Below are 12,799 nucleotides of genomic sequence, written 5' to 3'. Positions count from 1 at the left end.
AATATTTCAGAATATTACTGTTTAAATGTATTTTTGATCAAATAAATGGAGTCTTGGTGAGCAAAGGAGATGACTTCGTAAAAATTCACAATATTAGTGATTCTAATTATTTCTAATTTTTCTAATCTACTATTGAAATTTCTTAATAAAACCTAGTAACTTTAAAAGGAGGATAGTCCAGTAAAATATGCCTAACAGTCAAAGGAAAATACATGAGGAAACTCAAAGGAAAGTCACATGATCACTGCAGTTATCACTGCGTGATCTTCCACTTGGCTTCGAGTTGTCAGCAGGGACAATATCTCAAGTTATTTCCCTTGTAGGCATCTGACTGTAGGTGCAAAGACAGTGAGTGGCTGATTTTCACCCACACAAATAGAATAAGCAGGCAGAATGGCAGTTGAAATGCTTGAAATGGTTCTAGAAAAGGTTGGGGCTTAATGGCTGAACCAATCACAACTGCTTGTAATTACTAGATAATTTCATACAGATTATATCACTTGGATTTCCATTTGTATACAAGTAATTAGTAAATGTTAATGATGCGGCTCAATGGAGGATTCAGCCGCGAGAGCTGCCAAGCATCCCTGGAGGAAGACAAGTTTGTGTCCCATATGAGTCAATTATTAGCCAGTTTAAGCCCAACACTCTCACCTCTCTGTGCCTTCACCAGACTGCAGATTGAAGAGCAGTGAGGGGACGATCTTGTCCATGTGCTGAGGGTCCCAGATGTTTGCCTGCAACTCATCGTTTACGGTCTTCCTCACTACTCCCTGTAGACCTTTGATGCCAGCCATTCGGATTCTGAGATGAGGAAGTGTTCAATTAGATGTGAAAAATGTGTGTATAGCGTGTATATAGTGTATAATCTCTTTAATGTTCTCCATCTATCCATCTATCTATCTATCCATCTATCTATCTATCAGGGGTGTAACGGTACACAAACATGACGGTTTGGTACGTACCTTGGTTTTGACGTCATGGTTCGGTATGGTTTATATTACGGTATGGTTCCAGCAGGGGGAAAAACTAAACAAATTTTTATTATTCTTTTTTTTTATTAAACAGTGGTTTACTGAACAAATTGCTCTTTCTTTAAATAAATAAAATTATAATTACTATTTTCTTAGGGATAAAAATCTACCTCAGTTTCTGCTCTAAACTATAAAGAGCCCTTTTACATTACTATAAGGTTTTAATTTATAGTAATTTTAATTATTATTTTTAAATATAATAACACTAAACGTAAAAAAAAAATTATGAAAACATATACATTGCACATAACGCCATTTTTAAATTAACTTCTAAATTACAAAATTTCTATTTGTTGTTGAATTATATTCATTTACACAGTGGCTGTTGTAACTTGTTTCATAACAGATTTATTTAAACACAATAATTAAGACATCACTAACAGGTAAAGTAAAATATAATGAGTATATAGTCTAATATTTCGCGAAATGCTCTTCTCTAGACTTTATTTCTCTATAGCGAACTAACGAGCTGTGGACACTGGACACTGATGACTTGCGTGAGGTAAATGAAATATAACGTTACATTTTGTTTACAAGCTGTTTTATTGATGTCTTTCCACAGTTGAAACACTGATTGAGTGACTACAAGAGGCATGATTTGTTCGTTTATGTTTATTTCGCGTTAAAACTAGTAGTAAAGAATAAGAGATGATCACACTCACTCGAACTCCACGCTGCCGTTTAAAGTGAGGCGTTTATACAGCGATCTGTCACGCGACATCAAAGAGCGTAAAATCTGAATGTATTATTTGAATTTCCTTTAAAAAAAGTGACATCATAATTTTTGGTACGAATACATGTACAGTTACACCCCTACTAACTTTAACTAACTAACTGTCTGTCTGTCTACACTGACTGCACACTGCCAGATGTGTGCGTGTGTGTTTGCTCACTTGGTGCGGATGTCGGGGTCCTCATAGTTGGAATGGCACATCTCACTAAACCGTGACACAAAGAAATCGTAACTGCGATGATACGAGGGGGTGTCCTCCTCGATGTTAGCAAACTTCACAAACTGCAAAATGAGAGCAATTCAAAAGAAATAAATTAATTACATACCTAGACAAACCACAGCCAAATCAGGTTAAAAACCCATTTCCTTGAAAAGACTGCAAATGCTGCTCCACCCAGGGCCAGTAAGTGGGTGATTATGATGGTATTATCAAAGATTAAAATGTTGTTTTGTTCTACATTAACCCCAATCGACAGCACTGTCACCTCATCATCATTATTAGACAATAAAAGCTTTTCTGACTCCTACAAACAATAATAATAAATATCCATATACTGTAGGGGAATAGGCTTCACTTGGAAGTTAATTAAACTAATAACATTAATACATTATTTTAAGATTAGGACAGGTTCATTAGGTAATGCAGATTTGAATAGTTAGAAATGCCATGAAACTCATGCATCATATATTCACATATAATTTCACAGATTCAGATATTTGCATGTATATTAATATTTCAATGTACATGAACTACTAATCTGTTATATACAGTCTTACCGAATTAGTTTCAGACTAAAAATGAACCCAATCTTTTATCATTTGACAGGTTTAGCTTATTTATAGATTTCAGCTATTTTAGATCAAGATCACCAAGGTCATGAATAAAATAAAAATAAAATGCCTTAATATAGAAATGGTAGAGAACTGATAAATGAGACCCTGTCACCTAGATGATGTAATGAATCATTTTAAACTAGTGCCTGCATATCAAATCTGTAATTAATGAATAACTGCATCGCAAACTCTGGACCTACATTTCCTTCCTATGCAATTTGGCTTTTGCGGAACCCGATGAACCTTCAGAGAACAGATGTGGGTGCAGTTATGACTAACGCATCTCTGTCCTAGCATTTCCAGGTAAATAAGGTCATTGTGAAACACCACTGAGAAATAAATCAGTTTAAAAGGGGTTTTTATATGTGACTGATATGGATGTTCTGGATGATACAGAATAAAATAAAACGGGTTAGTCACTCTCAGTTTAAGCATTGCATTTTATGTTAAATGTGGGTGCATGTTCAATGCCCAAGATTACTCGTTTTGATCTATAATTGAATTTGATTTTATTTCCATGTCCTGATTGCATTTAGATGGATGCACTGCAGTGTGTGTGCTTGTTTGTTGCTCATCTACAACGTTCATCAGCAAATGTTTTATATAAAACAAACCTTCACTGCACATGGGGTCCAAAATACAGAGCATTAAAAGGGCCATATTACACACTTTTACTATCAGAATGTGACAAAAAATGGTCATTTAGTTGATGGATTTGTTTCTTACAAACTAATTTTCATTTTTGGGTAAACTATTCCTTTAAGTTTCTTAACTATCCCATCCATTAGTGATTATTGGATAAAGATTTTTTAAATAAATTTGATAGAACTTGCACTCATGAAGACTGCAGTTCAGTGCAGTACCCTCTGCGTCAGTGAACTACCATACAACAGTGTGTACATACAGAGTTTGTTCCCAGGATTTGCAGGTTGGGTTTGTCTGCCTCCAGGAGTTTCCGCACCATCTTCAGGAAACTCTCCACGAACAGGTTGATACTCTGACAGTGGCAGGCCATTAGCAGCTGGTCAAGGGCTTCCATCGCAATACACACATACCTGAAGAGACAAACACAGTACACACACTGAATATGGGCAAGAGGAACAGGAGAAAGAAAAACATGTACATTACAAATCACAAGATGGGTATATCAGATCAGGCTTGTTATGAATTTCAGTACCCATAACGGTGTCTAGCTACATCACGAGACAGTCTCTCAGACAGGTACGCCCCAATCCGATCCAACTTCTCTGGAGCTGACAGAGCGTAAAAAGTCAGCTTCTCCATGTTGGCCTTTACCAATCCATCCTGCAGACACACACACACAAACAGAGAGAGAGAGAAAGCATCAATATCATTGACACAGCACACTTCGAACAGGGCAAGATGTACATGTTTCAATCTGTAAAAGTGTCATTCAAAAGTTTGGGGTTGGTACGTTTTTTAATGTTTTTCTTTGATGAAAAGAAGTTCAAAAGAACAGCATTGATTTGAAACAGAAATCTTTTCTATTATAAATAGTTTTACTGTTACCTTTGAACAATTTAATGCATCTTTTCTAAATAAAAGTACTTTTTCAATAAACAAAACAAAAACTTTTGAATGGTAGTGTATCATTGTCAAAATTCACAAAGGGAATTCAAGTATCAAAATTATAATGAAAGTAAGAAAAAATATATATATTTTGAGATTTGCTAAAGATCACATTTAACAGCATTATTTATTAGACCTTTAAAAATAAAAAAAAAATCATAAATAAACATCCATAATCAATCCAGATCAGGCAGTAACCAATATGGTACCAATATATTGTGCATTCCTGGGAAGCATATTTGCATTCAAACAGAATGTAGACGGAAGGAAAGAACACACTTCCACAGGGTGACAAAACTACAGTCCTCACAGAAGAAAACTTATGCATTCTGACTGTATAGTAACGGGAATATTGCTCACAGCTGGTGACCTACAGCAACAGTAACTGTCTTGAAATAAAAACTGTCTTGAAGTTGTTAAAAAAAAAAGTGTTGCTTAGATAGCTGCAGGACTTTAAACTACAGTCCTCACAGAAGAAAACTTATGCATTCTGACTGTATAGTAACGGGAATATTGCTCACAGCTGGTGACCTACAGCAACAGTAACTGTCTTGAAATAAAAACTGTCTTGAAGTTGTTAAAAAAAAAGTGTTGCTTAGATAGCTGCAGGACTTTAAAAGGGGTGAATTTAGAAAAGCATCTTCTCTACAAAGTCTAAGTTGGAAGGGACTGCCATCTTGCTAAACTCATCTATTCATTTGTTCCCCACATTTATTCATTTGCATCACTGCTAAAAATATTAACTACTGAAGCTAAAATCATGGTAGTCTTGGATAATTAGTCAACCGTTAAATAATCCAAACTTTAAGGAGACAAATAATGTGGCATACAGATTTATGGACACTACTCAGTCCATCTATTTCTATGGACAATGAGTTTTTGTGCTGAAGAAGAAAGTTATCCGTAGGAGTTCTTCTGTAGCTGCTGGATAATCATTATTGTAATGTTCAACCCCTCTGGTTTTAACCCACACTGAGAACTAATTTACTGAACTACTGCAGCACATCAGGCTCACAAATATGAACTTAAGAAGGCATTTCAGATATCTCAGCTTTCAGGTGGATAGTTTTTGAGAAAATAACATAAAATGGTGTTGAACTCTGTCTCAGCAAAGACTGTGAGTCGCTTGCATCCTTGGACACCTGCTTAGTTAATTGCCTCTTACACACTAATGCACTTTCTTTTAAGTGCTCTCGAAAAGCAAGCATCTGCCAAGAACATAAATGCAATTGCAAATAAGCAGTTTGAGAGGCGAACGAGGGCTGTTAGACTCTCTGTGATGGATGGAGTTGAGAGAGAGGGAATGCTATCACCTCTGGGTCTTCAGGGAAGATGTTGTCCACCAGTCTCTTGTAGCGCGGCCTCAGCGCTCCACAACAACCACACACCCCTGCAGAGAGAGAAAAATCAAGAGGAGATGTGGTTAAGGATTTATTTCTGTATGAAAAGTGGCACTGATTTTAGGAAGACAGCTGATTTCCGCCCAAAAAATGGCATCATAAAAAGGGTTCTAGGTTGTCATCAACACCAGAGATCTCAAGACATTGACAAAGTGTCATATTCCTCACGAGCCTGTCATCTTATAAACATATAACATTTCTTGAAATGGGAGAGGAGCCTTTTCTAATCTATAATGTTATTGACCAAGACAATATTTGAAACATTTTGAGCTCATAATATTCACTTTTCCAGAAATAGAGGCTATGACCTTGGATTATTAGTTTAGTGTGACAACAAGAGGACGTCAAGCCAATAGTGGAAATTAGAGGGACGTTCACAAGGCGATGTGTGGGCTTGTGGACAGTCCTTCATGCAGGTCAGAAATGGTACAAGCTACATCTGTCAAACACAGACAACCTAGAGGAAAATCATGCAACATATAACACATCGTCTGACAATATACAGAGGGAAATCTGTGATCCGATTGGCCCACGCATCTCAGCAGTGATGAGTCACACGTGTCCCACTGAACAATGTGATGGCGAAACAATGAACTTCTAGAGGCAAGCATAACTTGTGTTTTCGTCCACAGAACTAACTGAAAACTATGGTAAGAACTATGGTAAGATAAATCCCTTTCTGAAGTCACAAAACTGATTTCATGGAGATCTGGCTCATGTTGAGAACAGAAAGACCTTAATCTCTGAATGACGTCAGCGAGGGGAAAATCTTCCGATCTGTGAACAGTTTTTCTGATCTGTTCCGCTAAAATGGTTGTTAGAGGAAAAAGAGCCAAGGCGCCTCTAATTTTAGCTTCTGCTCCATTTTGACTTCAAAGAGAAGCTTTACCCCGCTGCTTAACTCGTATATTGCCTTCAATGTCCCTGTTTAAGTTGAACCCATTTGTGTTATATCCTCATGTCATTCCAAACCTTGCCTTCCATTCGTCCGTGAAACACAAAAGGAAAAGTAGAATATTCAGGCTGCTCTTTTGCATACAATGAAAGTGACTCATTATTCACTGAAAATAGCTCTCCTATATTATTACTTTAGCATTTTCAGGAGTAAAACATTCAATATTCAATAAAAAAAAAAAACTGTTTCTATTTGAATGTTAAAATGTAATTTATTCCTGTGATGCAAAGCTGAATTTTCAGCATCATTACTCCAGTCTTCAGTGTCACATGATTAGTGGTCGACCGATATTGTTTTTTTGACAGCCGATGCCGATATCTTGGAAAGCAGGGTGGCCGATGGCCGATATAAAGCCGATATAAATGTATTTATTTTAATTAATATTTAAGAAATTTGAAATCGTTTGAAATGGATTTAAAAATAAATTTGTAAAATATTCATACTTACTTTAGATGACAAAGTATTTTTCACAAATAAATAAATATTTAATAAAAATATAATTAAAAAGGAAGTAAACTGTAACCAACAGAGCACTATTCTGGGAAAATTTTATATTTTTTCAAATAAAGCCAAGGTAACACTAATTTTACATAAAGCACACAGTGAAAATGACATGAATATGACAGTGGGCAAACGCATAAAGCGCAGCATAATTTGAAATCACGAATTTAATGTTTAAAGCATTCAATTTGCACGGACTGTAAGTCACGCAGAGAACACGCGATCATGCAGGTCACATGCACACTTCACAAGATCTCACAACTGGATTCGACTAAGTTTGCAAGGTTTGTGAAATTCAATTTTCATTAGCCATTCAAAGATTTGTTTAAATTATGTAAATGCGTATTTGCTGAATGCTGACGGCAAACGAGAAAGTATTATAATGTTTGCCTTTCTATTACTAATAATATAAAAGCAATCGTTATAATACTTTTTGTATACATTTTAGTTCCTTTGTTTAACAGTTCTATCGGATTATTAGACAGACTTCTATACGTATTAGACAGAACTGTTAACGACGACAGCGAACAAGGAGAACGTGAGCACTGTGTGCTCAGGCGCTGCTGCTCTCAGCGCCGTCAAAATAAAAGTCTAATGTGCCATCAAAATAAACACGCCTCGAATGCATCGGCCAAAGAGAAAAACTTATCGGCCGATGCCGATATTTGAAAAATGCCAAATATCGGCCGATATATCGGCCTTGGCGATATATCGGTCGACCACTACACATGATCCTTTAGAAATCATTCTAATATGCTCAAGAAACATTTCTTATTATTATCAATGTTGAAAACAGCTAAATATTTTTGCCTATTTTTCTATTCTTTGATGAACAGAACATTCAAAAGAACACCATTTATTTGAAATAGGAATCATTTGTAAAATTATAAATGACTATCACTTCTATTCTAATTTAATGCGTGCTTGCTAAATAAATACATTAAAAAAGTCCTACTGACCCTTAACTTCTGAACGATGTGAGACCTCGAAAATCAAATTTCAGTGTGATCCACACACCAAGGGGGTAGAATTTAATAGGGATGCTAGGGACATGTCCCTATCAATATCCAGCAACTACTAAATTGTCCCTAGCAATAATTTTGATCAAATAATTAAATCTATGTGTATGTAACCACTGTTGTTGCAATTTCAGCTGCATCTGAAATAACATTCACTTCAATGGTATGAGATGACTGGATGCTTTCAACTGATTTTCTATTGAACGGTCACCAATTAAATTGCAGCGGTCAATTTAAAATATAGCGAATTAAGCTACTAAGTCAATCATAATGCACATTCCATCCAACATGCATTTTGAGGTGCAGCTCTTCATATTAATGGAGTGTTTTCACTAAGTAAACGGGCAAAATGATTCACTGTTTCTAAGCCCTCCAATCGGATCGCATATTGCGAATCATTTTATTCAGATTGAGGCTTCAAAGCGTGTATCGCGAATCATTTGATTTAGATTGGGACTTCTGAGCAGGCTCATGAATCATTTAATTTAGATCAGAACTTGGTGTATCGCAAATCATTTGATTTAGGTCAGAACTTCGGAGTGGGTGGGTTCGTGAATTTTTTTATTCAGATTGGAACTTAGGAGCGGTTCGCGAATCATTTTGCAAATTGAATGATTTGCGATTTGTGAACCTGCTCCGAAGTCCTGATCTAAATCAAACGATTGATCGGGACTTCGCGTGTCACGAATCATTATTCAGATCGAGACTACGGCGCGAGGATCGCGAATCATTTGATTTAGATTGGTGATTTAGATCGGTACTTTGGAGCGGGTTCGCAACCCTTTTGATTCAGAATCAGAACTTTGGAGAGCAGGTCGCAAATCCATTGATTCAGTTTGGGATTTCGGGAATTATCTGATTTAGATCAGAACTTCGGAGCGGGTTCATAAATCTTTTGATTCAGATCGGGACTTCGGTACGCGTATCTTGAATCATTTGATTTAGACCGGGATTTCAGAGCGGGATCGCGAATATCCAGTGACTACTACATTTTCACAAGCAATAATTCTGATCAAACAATTAAATGTCCGTTGTCTGCCGTTATGTCAAACATACACCCTTGCCACAAACAACTCCATCTAAGGGTGCTTTCACACCTGTAGATCGATTGCTTTGTTCCGAAACAGGGATTAAAATTATTACAATGTTGCTTTTTATTCTTGGTGCGGTTAGCTTTCACATGGCAATGTTTCTAAACGGACCAAATTTGTTAATACAAGTCACGCGCGAGTAAACTGTTCTCTCATTGGTAGGGCTGTCGTGATTCGTCGATTTTATTAGACTATTCGATTTTTAAAAATCCTCGACTTCATTTTGCTCGCGTCGACTAACCGGCAAAATACCGGAAGTGGAGCATTTCACGGACGAGAATCCATAAAACACATTATTAGACTGTTTCCCAAGGCTTCATGATATATTAAACCCATTTAAAAATCATAATTAAGCATAATTGTGAATTCACAAATGCTACGATTTAATTAATTATATGCAATGCCGTTCTAATACAGTATATGCGCTTTAATTATTTACATGCGTGTAGGTTAAGTACGTGCGTCACACAGCGGCTCCGTTCACAGTAGTTCCACAGGAACTGTTATCATTTGCATGTGTGGAGCGGCTCAAACTCCATCTCTGCATGTTGTTGTGAGTTTGGGTTTATTATAACGTTCATCTGAGAACACAACGTGCGCCATTTCATCAGATTTGAAAGGTAAATCATTTATAAATCTATGCAAACTCAGGAGAATACATTGCGGTTTCAAAATAATTTTAAAGGCTATTGTTCACTTACATCTCTTTTTATTACCACATATACCACAAAAAAAATTATTATAATTATAGGGCACTATGAAATCCGTTTAATTTCCAAATTGTTTTTTCCATTTAGATTTTTCTATACTCTGTTTTAATGGTTAAATTAAATAGTATTAATCAAAAAGCCTGTCTAATTAATTGAGTTTTACAGTTTTATCTTTACCAAATTCTGTTTTCCATTATTTTCTGGATTCCATTTTAATGGTTCCATTAAATTTTAATAATCAAAGCATCTCCAATTAATTGATTTTATGTAAAAAAAAAATTTTAAAAAAAAGAAATAATGCACATTTACATTTTTCTCCTAAATAAATTCTGGTAAATAACATTTCTGGTAAATACTCCTTTAAAATTGTTTTTTATTATAAGTTTATTAGTAGTAGACTAGAACACGTGGATATGTTGTCATTATTACACTATAATACTGAACTTTGATTTCAGTGATTTGGACTATGAGATGGATGCACTTTACTTTTGCTTTAAAAAAAAAAAGAAGGATTTAATAGAAATTTGGCTTTCATTTGGTTTAATAAAATATAGTTTAATAAAATATTCTTAAGTAAAATTTCCAGAATTTCAATTGTTGGCTTAACTACTCCTTTAGGGTTTATAGGATTTATGATAATGCTGCTGCCGTGAGTGAAGAAGAGCTGCTGCACTGCGCCGTGACTCTGTACCCACATGAACAGACAGAGATGGCACCACACTGACAGCCAGTGCTACCACCCCCTCACAAACAGCTGTGTTTCCTTCTTGTGTCTCTCTCCTACTCATTAAATCTCCATCTTCTAACAGATAAAGACACAGAGAGATGGTCTTTAATGCAGAAAACTTTATTTTTGCATATTTTGTTATTCATGGTCTGAGGCTGGTTTGATAAAGCACATGCAGTGTTATCTGTCACACCAATGAAGCCAATAAAGCACACAAACTTTAACCTTTGTCGTGATAGGCACTGGCACACATGCTTGACTAGTCAAGGCTGAGGCTGCTCTGTTTTCACTGAAACTAGATCGTATGGTGATCCACCACATGACCAGCTCAACATCTTAAGCAAACACACCGGCACACTCTCTACATTTGAGTATAAAACTACACAGCTACCATTTTATGTCTTCCTTGACATAAAATGAAACCAATACACATGGTTTATACTTCTGTTTATATTGCACCTGTTCAGAGTTTTTTTCACCAACATCACAATTTGGTGCAAAATCTGTGTTTTTGCTGAATTTAAAAAAATAAAATAAATAAATACAAATTAAAAAAAACAATCAAGTCTTAACAGGAAGGATGTTTTCTGCCGGCCAGTCATTGACTAAATGACAAAATACGCTACTGTTTGGGTCAAGACTGTTTTTTTTAACTGACACTTTTATTCAAGGATAAACATGAATTCATTTTTTATATTCAACACTTTTATATTGTTATATTTTCTAGAAAAAGTTTTTTTATACATTGTTCATGACAAAAAAAAAAGTTTTTCTTCACAATAAAAAAATCTTTACAAAAAATGTTTTAAAGAGGTTTTCTTTGCAAAATAACTGCAAATGCTGGAAATTATACAGCCATAAATTAACTCAATTTATAAACACACCTTTGCTGGAAAACTATGGCATACAATGTAAAGCATACATGATTAACTTGTAGTTTCCTCATCTATTTTAGTCAGCTAGATAACATTATATTGGTGATAATAACAAGCAGATTTTGTTCACTTACATTCACTCAATATCTTGTTTTTGTTCTAAAACAAGCAGAATTAACAACAATCTCATCACAGAAAACCAAACATATATGTTTGCAAGACATAAAAAAATGATTTTTAATTTTTTTGAAAGATTTTGGTAAGATTTTCAGTGTTACCATAGCAGTGGCCTATTTATATTTCTGAAAACTGGTCATTTCCCATTCTGAAAACGGAGCTGTGTCTATAGTTAATCTAGTTAATAATGACTAATTAGAATTCATCACTTCATGTAGTCACTGGTGTTCCCTAGTTGTGTGTTTCCTGGCTACATAGAGTTTCTGCTTCCCTTGTTGATGTCTGGCAGGTTTTTTTCACACTGACAAATGATGCATTTCACATACTGCACAGCAGAACACTACACTAACACCACTAATACTCTCAGACAGCAGAACGGCTCATATTCTGTGATTTATCAAGCAGTTTTTCTCTGTAGCATACAAAGACTATAGTAAGAGTTTAGCCACAGATGGGAAAGTGTGAACTCTCGGTGTCCTTTTCTTGAACCAGAATCTGTGATGTTGACAGAACTGTCACCATCGATTAATCTGTGGTGTCAAAAGGCCAACCAAACTGTGTCACAGGGGCAAAGCTGTGGGGGAAATCAATACATCTGAACACATTCTCTACAGACTGATACTGAGAGAGAGAAGAAAATGCTTATTAAAAACAGACAGACGGAAGGAGATTAGAGAGGGAGGGAAGGAAGGAGACGATGTTAATGACGGTCACTCAAACAGCGGGAAGCATGTCCAACTGTTTCCTCCATCAGAAACAAATCTGCTCTTTCTCATGCCGCATGGCTTCGAGCAAAAGCAAACATGCACCATCCTTTACCCAAAATAAAACAGGCTTTTAAAGCAAAAGACAAATGTATAGATTCAGTGCCTTTAAAAGCATCTAATCTTCAGGGCTAAAAATATATTCTAGGATCTGATCTGTTCAGGCATCAGGTTCATCAACTAATCTTGATTTATCACATTATATCGCATGCCATATATATGAAATTGTCAATAAGATTAATTATAACCAGGGTCCAATCTGCCAACATTAAGCGTAGAAATGAGCAGTTATAAAGAACCTAAAATAGAAGACATATTACATTGTAGATAAATAATAAACAAGTCTAAAGAAAAAAATAACATGAATTGCAGATTTATAATAATGAAAA

General features: G+C 35.6%; 1 protein-coding gene across 1 annotated transcript in view; it reads right to left on the bottom strand.

The window, feature by feature from the left end:
* The window catches only part of LOC107678842 (protein EFR3 homolog B-like), a 31,558-nt gene that overhangs the window by 12,851 nt on the left and 5,908 nt on the right, over positions 1-12,799 (bottom strand). Inside the window, exons 2-6 of the mRNA XM_016474261.1 lie at positions 5,505-5,581; positions 3,779-3,906; positions 3,506-3,656; positions 1,928-2,049; positions 655-804 (exon numbers count right to left, since the gene is read on the bottom strand). Coding sequence (XP_016329747.1) covers positions 655-804; positions 1,928-2,049; positions 3,506-3,656; positions 3,779-3,906; positions 5,505-5,581 — 628 coding nt within the window. The remainder of the gene's footprint in view (positions 1-654; positions 805-1,927; positions 2,050-3,505; positions 3,657-3,778; positions 3,907-5,504; positions 5,582-12,799) is intronic.

Source organism: Sinocyclocheilus anshuiensis, unplaced genomic scaffold, assembly GCF_001515605.1.
Source record: "Sinocyclocheilus anshuiensis isolate Anshui unplaced genomic scaffold, SAMN03320099.WGS_v1.1 scaffold1049, whole genome shotgun sequence".
Taxonomy (NCBI): Eukaryota; Metazoa; Chordata; class Actinopteri; order Cypriniformes; family Cyprinidae; genus Sinocyclocheilus; species Sinocyclocheilus anshuiensis.
The sequence above is the reverse complement of the archived record's forward strand: the minus strand, read 5'-3'. Positions and strand labels throughout refer to the sequence as shown.